Here is an 18,294-nt window from a genome sequence, read left to right on the forward strand (position 1 = left end):
ATTGTATGTCAGAAACGTGAGTGAATATAATGAATTCTCCCACAGCTGTCAGCTCATATCCATATCAATGACAGACAGCGACCCTGTGAGAAATGCCCTCTCTGTTTTGAACACGCTCAAGGGAAGATAGAGCGGTACAAAAGTGCTCTGAGATTTGGCGGCATACAAAAGTGCAGCTGTATCCGGGGATATTTACACACATATTATATCTTAAAAAAAAAACACCATATCTCGTATGTAGGGCCAGATACACATGCATTGTACAAAGTCACCCCTACCATTATTCAACCCAGCGTCCAAACAAACACAGCTTACCTTCTCTCCCTACGCCATCTCTGCACCTCTTCTCCTACACGACAGTGCAATCAATACCTCCCATACGGCCCGCGATACCCGTAGCTCCCAGCTCCGGCTGGCCCCATCGGTGGCGGCCCATAAGGTGACCTAGGCAACCCGTACCCCCTGCTATACCCGCCAACACCTCCGGCTGCTCCCGAAGCAGGGGGAGGCCGATACCCAGCAACACCCTCAACGTTCGGCAGCGTGGGCTCCCGATTCAGATCCGGGCCCGGAACACTGACACCACTGAACGGCGCAGCGCCAGCAACAAGATTCTCGCGGCTCGAGCTCTTCGGGCCCACAGCGTTTGAAATGGATCTTGGCAGAGGAGGGACGGGCGGGATGTTTGGCTCGGGGGAAACCGGGCGTTTCTCGTCCTTGAGACTGTGTGAAGAGGACGATGACGCGGATGACAGAGTATGAGAGTGATTTGAGGTAACGGTGCGGGCCCGGCTGAGCATGAGGAGGGTGTTGCGCGGGTTGAGAGAAGTGAGGGTGTCGCGTGAGCGGAGTTTTTCTGGAAACGAGGGTTAGCACAGATAAGTCCTGGAACCGGTGGGCAGGTAAAAACAAAAAAAAAAGAAAAATAGATAAGTAAATAGATAAAGATGAATAAATACTAAACTTACCCAGCTCCTTGCGCCGCTTGCGGTGCGGGTTCTTCTTGATGCACGCGTTGATGGCGTTCCAGGCGATCAGGATGGCCAAAATGCCGGTCAGCGCGGACTGGATGGCAATCAAGACGACGCCGGTGATGGTTTGCGTAGTCTGTTCGATATGGAACTGCTCGACAAACACCAAGATGCAGACAACTGACAGCACGCGCACCACTTGAATGGCAATGTTGATGATGTTGCCAGACTTCCGCTCATAGGGCCGGCTCCATAGCAACAAGATCAACATGATGCCTTCAATGACGAGCTGTGCCACAGACTGGATCATGCCGTGCCCATCCGCCGCCGCAATCACGACGCCCTTGACAAACATGTACGCGATGGTCGGCACAAAGATCCACCAGTAGTCCTTGCGGTACGACTCATAGAACAGGCTGTACTTGACCCAAATCGTCTTGTCCTCGTACAGTGCCGCAACGTCACCCTCCAGCTTCTTGAGCCGCCGCGCTGTACTCCAGATCTTCCACGAGAAGTAGGCCAGTACGGCAGTAAAGAGGAACAACGTGACGCCCGCCAGGATCTTAGCCGCCCATGAGTCCCCCCGCGTGAACTGGAAAACGCAGTACAACACCCAGACACCGTACAGTAGCAAGATGAGGCCCGTGACAGCGCGGGCGATCGACCGCCAGTAGTGCTTGCGGAAGCCACGCAGAGACTTAGGCAGATTGCCGAAGAGCGCCCAGATCTCGAGAGTCACCTTGACTAGCAGGACGCCCACCACAATGGCCACAATGATGATGGCCACGATCAGCAGCATCGTCATGAACGAGTTGCCCGACGGCACTGCCAGCTGCTGCACGTACGCCTGGATGCCAGATACCGCTAGTCGCACCGTGTCCATCTGCTTGTTGTCACCGGTAGTTGTGTTCAGTACAACGGTTGGGTCGAAGGTAGCGTTGATGCTTGTCTCGATTTGGCGGGCGGCAAGGCGTAGGCCTTGGTCGACCATCGCCCGCTTCGAGAACAGGGACGGCTGAAGCGTCTGCGATGAGCCATCAGGGAAGACAAGCGTGGCATTCCGAAGGGCAGCAACACTGTTGTTGGTCAAGTTACCACCGGTAGCAGCGCGGAAGTCATCGATTGCGATCTGCATCTGGGTCCAGGGCACCAGGCCTGTCGAGAAGCCAAAGTTGCTGGTGAAGCTGCGGTACACGGGTGGGAAGTTGACCGACAGCATGCCATTCATGGCCATGCTTTGGAACCAGCCAAACACCTCGGTGAAGCTTGGGCTGATCGAGCCGGCACCTCCAGCGCTTCCTGCCCCCCCCGCTCCCGCACCAGCACCGGCTCCTGCTGCCGCCGATCCACCGCCCAGCAGCGCACTGGTTCCCGAGAGAGCTGCGCCGACGGCCGACACGCCTCCTAGGACCAAGGCTGCTCCGGCCACACCGGCTGCCACGTACGACACTGCCGGCACATTGGCGGTTTTGCCATTGGTCACCTGAGACTCGATGCATGCCACTTGCTGGTCCGAGTCTTTCGTTTTGAGCTGCAACTTCGCAAAGGCCGCAATATCGGGGATCTGGAAAGCGATTGCGGGCACCAGCTTGGCGTATTCCTCGGGGATCTGCTGCGTGCCCCTCGCCGCGAAAGTGCCAGCAGGAACTATCTAGCCGTTAGTCAACTCTTTCCATACGACCATGGGCAACTCGAAAACACACCTGGACAAAGCTGGGAAACAAAGGTGGCCGGACTGCACGGGTCAAAGGTGTTGGAATAGATGTCCCGGCCATATGCCGTTACGTTGAGGATGGCCGTGACATTCTGGACCTTGCTGCTTGTTCCCATCACATCGAATGTAACTGTCTTGTTGTCATGGTTGTACTTGATATCGACCCTCTGCACCGTGACAGTGGCGTTCTGGTTGCAGTTGCTGAAGCCGACAGTCTCAAGAATATCAACACCCAGCACCCCGTTGGCCAGCACCACCACGGCCAGGGTGGCCTTCAGAAGCCTGCCATCCCAGAGTCTCATTTCAAATCAATACCAGATTTAGATTCCACTTCAAACGAGGGTCTTCTTTTTGTTGTCGTTGAAACAATGCAATAGTATGCTTCGATTATTAGCGAGCGTCACGTCACACGCCACGGCTATTGTCTGCCCGTTGTTATCTCAGCGTCGAAGTCGATAGATTCACGTCTCGTCTCCGGGGTCCGTTCTAATCGACAACGTTCTGTTGTGGTGTGGAATCGTGACCTCCAGTGTCTCGTGAATTCGTTCAAAGAATGTTTGTCGTCGTTTCGTCAAAGGGGGCTTTTCGAAAGGGGGTTCTCAGAACCGATCGAATCGAAGCATAGAATTACAAAAGAAACGGGGAAAAAAAGACAGTCGACGTCTCTAAGGCGGCCGAGAATCAACTCGGAACGAAAGGAAAGGAGAAGAGAAGAGAAAACGGGCAACAAGTTGCCCCTAGAGGGGAAGAGAAGGCCGCTTAGGCTCGCTCAGGTCGAAGTAAACAGAAGAGAAGGAAAGACGATCATGACTTTGGCACCAGCCAAAGTTCAAAAGTGTGGGAAAAAAAAAATGCCCACAGGCGGGGAAAGGAACAGAAGACAAAATTCGAGCAAGAAAGATGGGGAACAAAGAAACAGGGGGGGGGGAGGGGAAGGAACAGGATAAAGCATGACGACGCAGCAGCAGCATCACAACGGAGCAAAAAGAGCAAAAGCATACACCCGTGGGCGTGGGAGGGTGTGCAAGCATGTGGGCCAGGACCCAGCGGGTATCTGAAACGGACATGGAGTCAAGCAACGGACAACTCCCATGAAGATGCTGCCTCTGCCACACTGGGCCTCTCCATCTCGGAGCCCTCTCCTGGTCATCGCTGATCGAAACAACTACCTATACTATCGACCAATGATACATTGATGCTTGTCCCGAGGACCTGCCTTTTGGAAAGTCATCGTGGAGGATAGCTTGGTTGGCGGATAGATAGCGAGTTGAATCCAGGTTTGGATTACGACAAAGCGATGGACGAGGGGACAGATGACGACGCCTTCGTATCCCCGGCGCTGTCGAACCCGACAAAGAAAGCATTCAGGCCCGAGGGGACGTGTGCACGCGTCCCACAATTCCCACAATTTTGGGCCATCTCGTCATCTCATCCATCCATTGATGCCATTCCCGGTTGCTGTGGCCGGGGCAGTCAGACCAAGACGAGGAGTCTGGCAAGAGACTGGACGTCTGTTGTCCAAAGACAAGTTGGGAACGGGTGGGTTTCTGCCTCTCCCCGAGCGTGGCAGGGCGTGGCAGCAGGAATCTGAAACGCTAGCGGCGGGGCTCCTGACAGGGGCTCTTCGCTGCCCCTCGCTGTCGGCGCTGGCGGAGCGGCACGCCGAACCCACCAGGTGACGGCACTCTTGCTGCCCTTTTGGGCGGCTGTGCCACCAGCGATTGGCTGTGCACGCACAACGTAATGGGCACCAACGCCACTCAATAGCGATCACTCGCTTTTCTAAGGGTTAGGGATACTCGTGCCCGTAAAAACAGCTTTTCTTTGGCTCCGAGCCTCTCGAGCCGTTTTCAGCCAAAAATTGTTAAAAAAAACTTACCTAACATTATTTGTGGTGCTTGCCTGCAATCTCTTGTACAATTCTTTCCTCGTGGTTCCGGTGTAGTGTATCTCTCACCAGAATCACACTTCCAATAACCCGGGCGCCAAGTGAGTTTACATTGCCAAAAGTACGGATCTCCATATGCCCACCACGCTCCCAGCGCCACAACTCTTAGATTCGCTTCCAACCTGCCGCTGGGACTTCGAAACAAAACACTCCCAGGTTCCTCGAGGCGCCAAGTGCCTCAGATACTCTCTCCCAACAACCAGCCCGTCAAAAAAAAAAAAAATCGATCTTGGGCTCTCAGACGCCAAGGAACAGGAGGGTTGCATGCCCATGCCGATCAAACAACACATCCCCGCGCGTCTTGTTCTGCTAAGCTTTCTTCCCGCTTTCTCGTCAGTTGTTGGCATTGTGTTGTCCTTTTTCGATCACCACCAATTAACGTAGCCTTATCGTTCCAACGCCCGGGAGAAACACAGGGCTGCTTTCCGCCGTTGGTAAGATTGCTATATGGTCTGTGGTTTAGAAATGTAAGCATTTGGTTGCAAGTGGGTAAAATATGCGTTTTGCACCTCTGAGTAATATTCGAAAGTCTTGTTCGAACAGCTTTGTCCTTGCTGCCTCAGTCCAAACAGTCGCCGTCATGATCGCCCTCAAGAGCCATTATAGGGTTCAGTGGTGATCCCAGCATCATGCAGACACCAGTTGCACCATCCACACGCAATTCAGTACTGGCACGCTCTTTCATCGACATGATGATGTGGTAGAATAATGTACTATCATGCACGTGTTGATAAATAAGGCTAGATAGAGATCGGCGTCGAGTTACTGCTGGACTGGAACATGCGACTGTGGTTGAACTTGATGCCTCAATATTTGAATGGCAAGCGCAAACCGAAGAGTTCTCATTGGGGAATGATAGAAGACGAGCTATATCCAAGATACTCGTTTCCATAACTCTCACCATCCATGTCATCAAGTTGCCAAAGCAAAAGGTTGGCTGATCATGAATCCAATGATTAAGGTTCACTCATGCACAATCAAGTTCCAACTTCTCTTCAAAGTAAGAATGGGGAAGAAAAATAGTCGATGAACAGAGGAAGTCACAACAACACCACCCCCCCCCCGACCACAAAAAAAAACATATAAGAAAAGAATCCAACTCTTCGTACCAGGGTATCACAGACAGTCCCATCCAACAAGTCACAGCACTAACTATCTACAACCAAACTGACTCCTTCTCCCCTCGGGATACACCTCACTATCAACTGCTAGTTTGCTGACTAGCTGGATGGTGATAAAACCTTGAGCCAGCCACCTGCGAAGGCGAAATAGAGCCCTGTTGCTGCTCCAGCTCGCCGACCACGCCAAGTCCCAAGCCCGCAGCCGCGCCCTGCTGCAACCCCAGGCTATTGCCAACACCCATAACCCCGTTCATCCTGTTCGTATCACCCATGCCATGGAGCCCAGGCATACCACCCAGCGCCGGGAACGGGTCCAGCTCCGGCGACATCGTGCCCCCGACAACCGGCATGGACACTCCTGACAGAGGCATATATGCTGCTCCTGTAGTCGCAACCGGTGTCGCCTGCACGCCCGACACGGGCGTCATTGGCGACATGTGATGGAATACCGCGTTTGCTGGAGGGACTGGGGTCGAGGGAGTCGGGGTAGCCGAGAAAGCCGCAGCAGTCTGTGAATTGAGGCTTTGGAAGACGTGGGTGTTGACCACGGGGGACGGCTGCGCCGTTTGCGGATGAGATGGGAAGAATTGTGCTTGGGCCGCGAGGGCGTGGGACGGGTCGCTGAAGGCCGGTGGACTGTACAGAGTGGGCGCTGGATCATAGCCCCCCGCGGGCGGCGGACTCGGGATCGCATACATGAACGGCTGTGGTTGGTGCGGGAAGCCTTGGATCGGGCCTGGGGATCCACGAGGCAATGGGCCTTGATGGGGTATGGTTGAAGAAGGCATGAACGCATTTGGTTGGTGCTGCGGCTGGTGTGTGTGATGGGCGGACTCCTGCTTCGGGGGGAAGAAATGGCGCGGAGGAGGGTCTTGGACGGGGCTGATGACGGTATCCTCGCTGAGCGGCTGCTTGGCAACGAGCTTAAGAACAGGCAAGCTAATCTGCTCCATGTGCTTAGCCAGGTGCACCGTTAACCTCTTCCAGGTCGGGAAGCTCCGGCCGCAGAAGCGGCAATGCTCATCATTCGGCAGCGCGTTCGTCGTGTGATGCCATGCCTCGACCTTGGACAACGTTGGGTCGGTGTGCACGAGGGGCTGTTTCTTGACGGCAGCCTTAGACTTGATCTTCGGCTCGGGCAGCTTGTGCTCGCGCACCAGGTGCTGGATGAAGTTATCGCGGCGGTAACAGATATGATTACACTCTTGGAGCTCACACTGCCACCATTCCGGGTGTCGATGGCCCTCGTTCTCGTGTCGCAGCCAGTCGGCCTTGCGCTTAAACGGCTTGTTGGGGCTCGGGCAGTGCTCCCACGTGCATGTGAAGGGTTGTACATCCTCGTGGACGTGCTTAGTCCAGTCGGACGGCTTCTGAAACTTCTTCGTCGCGAAGCACAGCTGGCACTCGAACTCTGCGGGCAACACATTGGTCGGCGGCATAGGGATGTCCTCGGGAAAGTTTTCTTGAGTGATAGCACCCTCCAAGGGACTGACATCCCCGTCCGCGCCATCAAGCGGGTTGACACTTCGGGGGTCGCCCTTCGCGTCCAGGATGTTGGCCCTGCCGCCCATAGCGATGCACATGGAGCCCGAGAGGCAGTTGGTCCCGGCTCGCAGGTGCTTCTGCCGCGCCGTAAGAAGTTGCTTGTATCGGATGACCTGATGGTGTGCAAGGCGATCAACGAGGTACTGGTTGTGTGTAACCAGATACGGATTGAGCCTCAGGATGTGCTGACGGAAGCCCTCCATGGTAGGCGTGATCTCTTCGATGAGCTTCGCCGATTCCGTCTTAGTTTCCGTTTCTTGCGAAGGGCCGGCTTCTCCATCCTGAGAGGCAGAATCATCGTCCTCGTCTTCGTCTTCATCATCGGTGCCGGCGCCACTCGGGATGCCTGGGTCTGCCGTTACGTCCGGTACGGGGGCAGCAGGATTGCCCAGGTTCACCACGGGCGGGCCACCCATCTTCCTCAGCAGCTCACTTATGTTCCCAGGCGCTGTAACGTCCGACTTGCTGCGAAAACGATCTTTTGGTTTGGTGAAGCTAAAAGACCTCCTGATCGGACTCTTGGGAGAGGTCGCGGGAGGAGCTGCGCTGACGGATCCGGTTCGGGCATGGGATGTGCCCACAGCTGCTATACTGCTGCCCACACCAACAACAGCGGTATCGATGTTAGGCACGCTCTGCTTCTTAAACCGCGCCGACTTCGACGCGACAATAGAGTTCAGCTTGCTTTGACTCTCTCTCCGGTCTTTCTTGTCCATCGTGGATTCGGTGTGAAACGAGCTGCCGTCGCTCTCATTACGAGACCGTTTGTTCGCACCGGGACCAGCACTCTGCTTGGTGCGCCAAGCATGCAGTATATTCCGGGCCTCCCTGTAAGTCAGATTTTCCACGAAAGTCAAAAGTTCTGCGAAAGTCGAACGCCGGGGCTTTTCTTCACGATCATCTTCGCCCTCGCGGATTTTGACCTGTGCGAGGGCGTTTCCCAGTGCTACCACATCCAAGGCCTCTAGCAAGCTGAACCGGCCCGTGCCACATGTGGCCTGGCGTGAGATCGTATCGAACCTGTCGTATTGGTCATTCATCTTCTTTATGGCCTCGTTAGCCGTCTGCGGTTGATAACGGGCCTCATCCTTTTCTGGCTGCCTGATGATCGGGACGGGCTTGTCGCTAAAAGGGCCAGCGGTTTGCGCCAAGAGGTCCCGATCAATGTCGTTGAAATCGCGTCCAAACGGGGTGAAGAATATCTCTCCAGGCTTGGGAATGTTGAGGGTCAAATGGCCTAGAGAAACATCGTGGTTGGGAATGCCATCGTCATCACTGTTCGTCGGAGACGCTGCTGTTGGCTCCTCGGTCCCGGGGTTCTCACCAGCTGCAAACGCTGCAGGTTCAAAGCTATGCAACCAGTCATTAACCATTCGTTGGGTCCTCTCCTTCTGTTCCCTTTCCTTTTGCTGCTTCTCATAATCGTTTAGGCTTGGAACTTCCTCGTCAGTTCGTTGCGATGGGTCTACACCACCCTGTCCGGTAGTTGGATTGGGAATCCAGCGACCGGACTCATCGCGGGGGAAGCATGTGGATGGCAATCCAGAGCTTCCCTTATCTTTGTCCGCATCGTCGGAAGCCAGGGTCTCTCTATCCGGGTCGTCCGGCCAATGTGAGATGGTAATACGAGGGCTCGTGGGATTTATGCCATGAGAAGGAGAGGTGATGTTTGGCTGCCCCAAATGCCCGTTGGCAAACGTTTCACGGGTCAGCGGAGCGGGGCCCAGCTTGCTTTGCTGCTGTGGGTGTGTCGTCGAGGAATTCTGAGGCGTCATCGGAGACGCGTCAGCAGAGTTGGAAAGCATGCCCTGCGAGATAGGAGCTTCCTTGTCTGCTCCGCTAGAATATCCTCTGGCAGACGAAGGAGCGTTATCTGGGCTCAGCGGGCTGTAAGATAGTGTTTGTTGGGTAGCCTGGGACACGGTTTGCTCGAGATAAGGGGAGGCTTGCTCCGGTCCAGCAGGGGACTGAGGTACCGAAAGAGGATCAACTTGTTCATCTAGAAATGAGGGTGTTGCTCTTTCTACAGCGTCAAAGTTAACGCTGCAAAAGATATCGTTGTCGTCGTACTCGCTGGATTGGTAATGAATGCTGGCGATGGACTCGGCTGGCGTGTTCTGATTCGACACGGGCGAGGTTATGTTGTTATTCAGCTGAGGTGAGATGGCAGTCAAATTGCTGTTCCGAGAAGCGTACGTCGGAGTGGATGGTGAAAGATACTGCTGATATTGCTGGCTGTCCTGTTCTAGGGTCCCGTGTGACTGTTCAATTTGATCCGTCGAAGGAAAGACGGCGTAGGTAGAGGACATGGTTGCCGAGAGATGCGGGCTAATCGAGCCCAGCGAAGCTGTTTTGTCGTTATATCACCCTTGTGTGGTGTCTCGATGGTCCAGATGGATATTGCTTCCTCGTTCGTGGGATACGTGTGATAAATCACTCTGGGACCTGGGATCTACCACACCGAGTTTTCGCAGTGTGAGTAGCGCACGGCACTGTGTAGTCCAGGCGAGTGTCCCTCTCTTCGGGTTGTCGTCTCAGAGGAGGAGCAGACCAGGTGAGGAGTCTGGGCGTACGGCTGTGGACAGCGGGGCAAGGCACGACACCTGTCTATGTAGGGCGGGGATCGAATCGTGAGAGTGCAGCTCGATCAGGCGTCCCAAAAACACTGCCTTTGAATCCAGATTCCTATCTCGAAATGATTCGACCCCTGAGTAATACGTGCAGGAGAATGAGATGTGGTTGAAGGAGACAAGAGTTTGCCGTAGTGGGCAGCAGGATGGATTGAAGAGACGATGAGGGACCAACCAGAGAGGAACACAATGAGTGGATGGCGGTCTGTTCTCGGCGCGGGTCACGCCTGTGGTGCTTCGTATATCAGGCTGCCCGGCTTCAGCGAGTGATGGTTTCCGTGCAAAGTAATCTGGGAGCTTTTTTTTTTTCCTTTTTCCCTTTCGGTGGCTGCCCAAGACCCCAGGCAAACCGCCTTATCACCGCGTCTCGTCGCTCGACGAGTGTCCTGCGATGGTGTCGGGCACAAGGCAAGGCAAATGGGGCAAGCCCAGAGTTGGCACGGGAAAATGAGGGGCTAATGGTAGCTGTTACAAAAGAGATGAGAAGCTGTGCCGCGTGGTCGAGAGCAGATCAGCAGAGGAGAAGCCGAAGGCAAAGTGTCGGCGAGTATCATTTATTGAGCAGCTGTACAGACAATCGCTGGCAGGAGTTAAGATTCTGGTAGCGGCATTCGTCTCACAAATTCGATCACTCTGGTTTGAATGAATGAGAGTAGTAGTACCCGGTCTGGACCGGAGCTTCGGTGGGGGCTGTGGTGCTGGGCAGAGCAAAGGGCAGATCGACCAGCTGATCCCCGCGAGCCCGTGAGTGGTCCCTTCGTCCCGCCTCGAGGCCGGCAGGGCAACCAGGGAGAGCCACCGGGTCCCCCTCGTCCAGCCAAGAATCTTACGCTTTACCCTCCGAACGCGCAGCCACAGAAGCGCCGTCCTCCCTCGCTGCGGCCCTCTTGCTTGTTGGTGACCGCCCAGGGTCTCTCTCACAGTCTTGGCTGGGCTGTTAGCCTGCCACTACGCCGCTAGGCAGTGTCGCCCACCAGGTATCATCAACATCCTAATGTCAACCCAGGCATTCTGTCCGGCGCTCTTCTCGTTCTTCAGCTACAGCCCCGTCCTTCAACTCTGCGGAAGCGGATAAAATCCAATACAGCATGTTGAGCCTAAGGCATTCATGAACGTCATCGCTTCGGATCAAGTCGACATACTCGAATATCCGTCCCCAAGTTCATGGCTGCTTCATGGCTTCCAATCGCTCCCATCCTTGCGCCGTGCCGGCTGCCTACTTGTAATTGCAGACTACGTAATCAAAAAATATTACTGGCCAAGAATTTGTGAAAGCTTGTCACTCCGCATCCCGTGGACCTCAACCGATCGTCGATGTCAAATGCTTCGAGAAGGTGGTCACCACATGTCTGGCTTGCGATAAGCTTCTTTTCCCCCGCGCCCCAAGCTGCCAAGACGGGAGAGTGGCGCTGTCAGCACAGCCCCGTGGCATTGGCCCCTAGCCCTATGATCCGTATGCTCGATAACATATCTCAAATGACGGGTTCATCTGGAGCATGCAGACATTGTTAGGGGAGATGGATGACATTAAATGCCCTACGTTATATGTCAAGTGCATAGTTCCGGCCCCAGTCCCGGGACATTTCTGTATATACTACTCCGTAGTGCTATGACACTTGAACTTTCATCTGTGTACAAAATCCTTGAAAGATGGCGATTCAAGAGGTGTCCGGCAAGGAATTTGCTGTCCCTTAGCCGTTGACCGTTTCTAACTTGAGTCGACAACGTGGCATAATCGAACACTTGAGAGATCTCAATGCTCACAATGCCTCGCTTAACTGCTCGGTCTGTGACAAGTTATCAGAGCTCACTGTATCTCAACCAGGTGGAGAAGGGGTACAACTTTCTTCTGCTTGCATTTTGCAAAGTGGCTGCTTGAAGAAGCCAGGTTAGTTCATGTGTTGCAACAGCCTGGTCAAAGTTAAGAGACTGAGTCCCCATGAAAATAGGCCATCAAGCACGTTGTAGTTCTGGGATCCCAAGCCGCATATTGATAGAGTACTACAATGGTTTTCTTCGAGCAATGACATTAACACTGCTTAACACATGGATGTGTCAGTGTGTTATATTAGCTACTTACAAGCACTCCATTGCATGCCCTACCGGTCATGTGAATTGTGCAGAACAGCCAGCAGCACATTTCCTTTCGACAGATACCGTTGCTATGGCTCATTCGCCGTACTAGCTTGTAGGAGCTCGAGAGCTTTCAGCTTGCCATTATCCATATAACGTTCAGGTCATTTAGAAAATCCTCATACTCGGAGGAGACCCCTTTGAGAGCGTGGAGTCAGTGCACGTATCCAACGCCGAAAGACTTATTGTGACCTTCTCATCTTTCATGATCATCGGTCCTATTGCGATCTGTGATGCCTAGTAACTTCAGTGCCCGCAGCGAACAGAATCTGTAAGCGACGTCTAGCATAGCAGACATTTCATGTGAGATTGAGATAATCATCGCGCTCCATCTGGGCATGCTCGTTCCTCTTTTGGGTGGTGAAGAAGATACGGGACCTGGAGACACAGCAGGTTGCTGGCACATACAGCAACTGCCGCTCATGGAATAGGACTTGGAATCAGTTAGGTCCATTGGCAATTACTGTCCATTCCATTTTTTTGGAGGCATTGTGACAAGATACTGATGATGTAATAAGAGTCTTGGCGTTGGAGAGAAGCTGTTGCAAGTGGGCTTTAGCAAAGCCTTCAACCGTTACTTACCCAAAACTCACGAAACATCTCCCATCGAGCCTCAGAAACTGGACTCCAAAACAGAAGTAGCAAGTACGAAAAGAGGAGCACTATCATCATCCATCGACCATGGAAGACTTAAAGGCAATGTAATAGCAAAAGTCGATCCACCCAGGGGTCGAACCTGGAACCTCCTGATCACCGATCCATCATTGCCAGCCATCTTTGGTGATGACTTGAGCAGAGACCGTAGTCAGACGCGCTGCCATTACGCCAGCGGACCTTGTAGATGCAGCAGGGAAGTCGGATAGACCGGCCTTTCTATGATGGCGCAGTCATCGGCAAAAGAATCCCAGATTATGTGGTCAGGGTGCTCCACCTGGATTAGATCCACTGGTATCTCGTGGAGCCCTCGTCAACGGTTGGCAGGTAAGGTACTTCGAAAGTCAAGCGCGGTGTTTCCGGCCCTCTCCGGATGGGCAAGCTTTAATGACCCAGATTCCTCAACCGCCTAGTAACCCCAGGCCTACGAGGATAAGCAGGAAGTTTGAGTGGCTCCAAGTTGGCAACAAGCAGCGAGAGTCAATTCGGGAAAGAACATGGATGAAGCTATCATGATGAATCTTCGTTCAACTTATGGCCTAAACTTCGAAAGACTCGCTGGACCGCTGATGGACTCTTTAGCCAGCTGCTTGAGAAACAGCAATCGGGCTCTGTGGCATCGCTGCAACTTTAGCATGTCCCAAGGTAGCTTGGACACATTACCGTAGTAAAGCAAGATGGGAGGGAGCGTCAACGCCCGCGGGAGGGTCAACAATCCCTGAACAATAAGCACAGCATCCCATCATCCAGTGTCAACACCCGCCGATTGGCACCAACCACTTTTTAAAGTAGCGCATCCTGTATGTCGTTCTGGCCGCAAATATCTAGCTATCGTGGTCAAGAGTCGACGTGTGATCTTCGCAGGAGGATATGTGGCTGGAGAGGTTCCAAGCATACCAGAAGTACGATATATCCAAAACTTAGTGTAATCAAATCACCTGTTTGGCTTCTCTATAGCCGTGTTATACATGACCACCGTTTGCTGCAATAATCGTACACTGGATGGGATGAGACTTTCCCGATTATGTTCAAGGTCTGTACCGCTGCCTGAAGCAGAAGATGGCGTAGGTATGAGATGTTTTCGAGGTGTCTGTGGAGTGGAAATCGCCAACTTGTTTGTTTCACTCCTTAAACAAGGAAAGTGGGAGTCCAGGTAGAGAGCTTAGGAGTTCTCGTCGATTTCCTTCCACTTTGCCCGTATTCTTGCCTTCTTGTCTTCGACACTTGTTCGGTTCGCAGTCTGACTCTTCGCCCTCTCAACCTTCAGGCAGTCGATCAGTTGTTTTTTAGTGTCGCTGCACATGCCAATTGCTTTCCATAAGAAGCCTCTAGCATGGCATTCTTCGAGGGCATTCATCAGGTCCTCGCATCCTAAAGACAGGTCAATAGCTATGACTACGGAAAAAGACTGAGGTATTGACAATCATAGGCGTACCAATATTATCTTTTGTGTGAAGGAGGGGATGCATTGTGACAGATGGCCCTTATAAGCACAGGAAGTCAAGAAGCAAGCAGGCGGCGCTTGTGGTGGTGCTTCAGTGGGCGCAAGATGAAGGAACAAAAACGCAGACCATCACCGTTCCTTTTGGAGCCAAGTTCCGACGATCTGGGTGCCGGTCGAGCTTGGTGGGGATCCGGGACTGGGCGGATCCGCTCGAAAAGATGAAGAGCTTGGGCCAACTTTCAGGTTCTGGCTGAATCAAGAAGCAGGTTTGGTGGGGCTGGACATCAATCACCAATGGAACATGTTACCTAGCAGGGCTCAACATAGCGGGGTTTTAGTGTATAGGCAGCTCAGCTTCCACTCTCTTACCTAGGCTTAGAGGGATTATCGACACCTTTAGGCTCAAACCTCGCTTGCTCTCGAGCAGAAGTATTAATAAACGGAGGCTTGTGTCTAACAACATACCGAAGTGCTGAACCCCTCGACATGGCGACACAGTCTGCAGCAGCAAAGAGGCAACAAGGTAGGCGAGTGACGTTCAACCTTCGGCAGTTCGATGCTAACTCATCCCACAGACCTTCAGCTGCAGTATACCACTTATAAGAACACCCTGCAGCAAATTGCCCAAAAGATTGGAGATGTTGAGCAGGAGGCTGAAGAGCACAAGTAAGAACCTACCTGAGACTATCCCTCATTTCGAATCTCTCTGTGTGAATTTCGTTTTAACATTGCCATCTCATGATGATAATCATCATCACATTGTCCTGGCTCATCCACACCATGCCCTTGTCCTTCTCCCCCCCCTCCCCCCCCCTTGTCCCTTTGTCACTACCTATGATGGAGCTGTTCTAACCGTTCCACTATTTAGGCTCGTTCTTGAGACCTTGGAGCCTCTCCCAGGTGACCGCAAATGCTTTCGCATGATTAACGGCGTCCTGGTAGAAAGAACCGTTCGGGATGTGATTCCTGCCCTCCGCACCAATGCTGAAGGGCTGAAGAAGGTCCTCGAAGACCTTGTAAAACAATATAAGGCAAAACAGGATGAACTTGAGCAGTGGAAGGTACGTCGTGGCTGGTTTTTACTTTGAATTGTCTTCGCTGACTTGGTAAACAGAAGAAAAACAATGTTCAGGTCGTGCAATCATGAGGGATCCAGGTCGTCTCCGTAAATAACTACCCCATCAAGGGGACCTCCGTTGCAAAACGTGAGCAGATCTCCTATGTGTAGCCAGCATACGCACATGGAGTGTAGATTGCGAAGGTCGAGGCCGAGACATCCTGGGCAACACGGCAATTCAACGGATGTTCAAGTCAACATATCCCCGCGTCGTTGACCAGCCTAAGCTTTTTTTCAGGGCGGGGGGATCCTTCAACATGGGTCTTGGATTGGTGTGCAGTCCTGAGCGCAACATACATCAGGTGTCTTTGAGCACACGTAGCTTTTCCCTTTTTCTGGACAGATGATACCCTATGCCCCTTTCTGACGGAGGTTGTGAAATGATGAGTTGTTCGAAATCGATGTCGGCGTGTCCTGCAGGATAGTGGCATAGTTGTGATGCCCAACCAGCAGCCGGACCAGCCGGTTGGGCTGCAATGGGATTGGCATCTGAGTCTGAGGGGCGGGGCGGCATTGCCCGCCTGGTATGAGGCTAGGGCCACGTACAGAGCATGTTCGTAAAGTCGGAACTCTTTTAATCAAATTTTACTTTCGAACCTTTTGATCCCCTTCATGCGTTGAACCAGTATTCCTGTGTTTGAGGTTAGAATTGGCATTGGTCACCCAGCACATGATCATGTTCTTTTCCTAGCCAATCCTTAATGCGCCCCCATAATTTTTTACCAATAGGGTCCGAGATGCTTTGAAAACTTCCTTATTTGGTTCTAGATAAGAAGGTTTTCTGCCAGTCAGAGTCATTCCATGGTCTTCGGCGTCCACTACACGGACGCGAGTCCTGCGAAAGATGAACAGGAACCCTGCCAACTAGCCAGGTATGCATCTCGGGATTTTCTAGCCGGTGGTCCAAACCCAACTCAAGCCAACCACCATTTCGGTCATGAGCTTGTTATGCTCCTGCTCAGCCTTACGCTACTCTTCTGCGTATCTGCTTCGATGACAGCAATTGTCGAATCACCGAAAACTAACCCCGCCAGCCTGCACCTTGCATGGTCTTGCAGGAGCCAAGAGGTGTGAATATCATTTACACCAGGCGTACTTGAAGTTTTCTACTTACACGGGGTCTCAAAAGCGAAACATATCTCTATATATCTATTTTGTTACGCATCCTCACCGGTGTTCAAACGCATGCGTGCAATGACCTGCGTGCTGCCCCATCTTGCCTCTTTCGTCAAAGGTATGAAACTTGACGGCTTCACTGAAGTTGGCTGTATGCTTTAATAATCACCGCCCTTAGCTCGGTTGGTTAGGATGAGTTGGCAGCTTAGCTGGTGAGGCATGTTGAGACGAAGCAGCATGCGGGATGCCTACCTACTCAGGAGGGGACATGACTTTTCAAGAGGTGCTGAAGAGGTTAAACAACTTTTTTTCCCACTACCCATGTAAAACCATGTTTGTAGCAACCCTGCTTAGCCACAGTCCCATTGTGTATCCTCGTTTTCACAACATCCGTTCAGTACTGGTAAAAACATCCAAATGTTTTTTTTTCTGCAGGATGTAGGGCAAGATGACGGGCACATTGTTGAAGGAGAGACAAGACGAGGGCTGAGAAGCTCCATGATTTGGAAACTGGTTGATGAGCCTTCGCCTTGAAGATTTGCCAGAAACTTGGAGCTGAAACAGGGACGGCCGAGGGGAATCTACCCAAAAGGGTGTATGTGATACCACGATACGTAAGACGAAGGAAGCGTTTGAAGATCTTGTGTCAAGTTTTCAAACCTGCCTAACTCCCCCGCCAAGGGCGGCTACGGAATGGTGATGGACTTGGGAGTCGAGCGGGATTCCATCGGCCTTACACCCGAAAAGCGTGCAGGATCCAACCGCTATTCTCACTGTGCCGCCACCTGGCCCATTAACAGAGTCACGGGACCCTGATCTTTAATTGCCTTGTTATGGCATGTTTGCAGTCATGGGCTCTGTGGCATGTCTCTCACAATACAATACTTCCAGGAAAAACAAACCGCTTTCCAGAAAATGAAAAAGCTTTAGCAGTTGTGGTGTGGTAGCATGGCCCAACAACACAATGCCAAGGGTTCTCATAGCACAATCCAGCTTATCGATAAGTGATGGGTGTGACAGCGAAGGGGTGAATGTCTTGGCAACTGCACGCGAAATCTGATTCTCCCACACCTTGTTGTGGGCCTGGTGTTGGGGACGACCCAGCCGGGGAGCTTGAGCGGAGCAAGGCCGTAGGGCACCTCCCGCGTTGTGCTTTTCATCCGACTTCTCCATCCTTCCGCCGCCAACGCTGGAACCCCACGCACGCGCGACCTGCAGCGCTCTGCATCCCAGTTTTCCATGCATCATCACCGACCGGCCCAAGTCCAACATTAGGTTCGCCGCCAACTCAGACACCACCCACTTGCCCACTCGGCACACACACAGCACACGCAGCACAAAGAGACGTGCCCACCTAGCCCAGCAGCTAGCAGCACACACGAAGCTGCCAGAGGTAACCCAGCTTTTTGGTGCCAGGCCAGGCCGACAGGTCGAAAGGTCGATCCAAACACTGGAGCAGAAAAACCTTGAGGCCACTCGCCAGAGAGCCCCATTTTTGGCAGTCTTCGCTGTCACCAGCACAGCGTTTCTCAGGTACGTTCGGCAGATGCTTGTACATGGATGGCATTATAGCACAGCACATCATGGGCTGTTGCGCTGCGTGTGGAGGGATTGCACCTCATTACCACATGCTGCCCTCCGTCTGCCGTGACGCAGACACTCTACAAACATGCTGTCTGAGAGACAAAGAGCCGTTTCTGACGTGACTCTGCAGAATTCTCGCAGGACCTGCCGCCCTGGGTACGCAATTAGGGCCAGGCTGTGGCAGCACGACCAGCCAGCTGCATCCTCTTGAGCCCGCGACTCAAGGCATATTCAGCCCAGTCCTGCGCTTTCCCATCACCCTTGCTCTGATCGTGTCCTCTCCATCCGGGGGATAACGATCATACAATTAGTCAACC

The 18,294-nt window shown here is 52.9% G+C and overlaps 4 protein-coding genes and 1 non-coding gene across 5 annotated transcripts; 1 reads left to right on the forward strand and 4 right to left on the reverse strand.

Annotated features, from left to right (window-relative positions):
• Window positions 1–365: 365 nt before the first annotated feature.
• On the reverse strand, window positions 366–2,987 carry CTHT_0053890 (uncharacterized protein; the record flags this gene model as incomplete). Its single annotated transcript, XM_006695662.1, has 3 exons — window positions 366–856; window positions 969–2,618; window positions 2,675–2,987. 3 exons carry the CDS (start codon window positions 2,985–2,987, stop codon window positions 366–368), a joined length of 2,454 nt encoding a protein of 817 aa, XP_006695725.1.
• Window positions 2,988–5,834: 2,847 nt separating this feature from the next.
• On the reverse strand, window positions 5,835–9,608 carry CTHT_0053900 (uncharacterized protein; the record flags this gene model as incomplete). Its single annotated transcript, XM_006695663.1, has 1 exon — window positions 5,835–9,608. The coding sequence occupies one exon, from the start codon at window positions 9,606–9,608 to the stop codon at window positions 5,835–5,837; it is 3,774 nt and encodes a 1,257-aa protein (XP_006695726.1).
• Window positions 9,609–12,777: 3,169 nt separating this feature from the next.
• On the reverse strand, window positions 12,778–12,897 carry CTHT_0053910. The gene is made up of 2 exons: window positions 12,860–12,897; window positions 12,778–12,815 (listed from the first exon to the last, which is right to left on the reverse strand). It is a non-coding gene; the product is annotated as a tRNA-Arg (tRNA).
• A 981-nt stretch (window positions 12,898–13,878) lies between these two features.
• Window positions 13,879–14,185, reverse strand: CTHT_0053920 (uncharacterized protein; the record flags this gene model as incomplete). Its single annotated transcript, XM_006695664.1, has 2 exons — window positions 13,879–14,087; window positions 14,152–14,185. The coding sequence occupies 2 exons, from the start codon at window positions 14,183–14,185 to the stop codon at window positions 13,879–13,881; spliced, it is 243 nt and encodes an 80-aa protein (XP_006695727.1).
• A 461-nt stretch (window positions 14,186–14,646) lies between these two features.
• On the forward strand, window positions 14,647–15,388 carry CTHT_0053930 (uncharacterized protein; the record flags this gene model as incomplete). The annotated part of the gene is made up of 4 exons (XM_006695665.1): window positions 14,647–14,683; window positions 14,736–14,826; window positions 15,029–15,221; window positions 15,317–15,388. The coding sequence occupies 4 exons, from the start codon at window positions 14,647–14,649 to the stop codon at window positions 15,386–15,388; spliced, it is 393 nt and encodes a 130-aa protein (XP_006695728.1).
• Window positions 15,389–18,294: the final 2,906 nt, after the last annotated feature.

This window comes from Thermochaetoides thermophila (genome assembly GCF_000221225.1).
Source record: "Thermochaetoides thermophila DSM 1495 unplaced genomic scaffold scf7180000011820, whole genome shotgun sequence".
Lineage (NCBI taxonomy): Eukaryota > Fungi > Ascomycota > Sordariomycetes > Sordariales > Chaetomiaceae > Thermochaetoides > Thermochaetoides thermophila.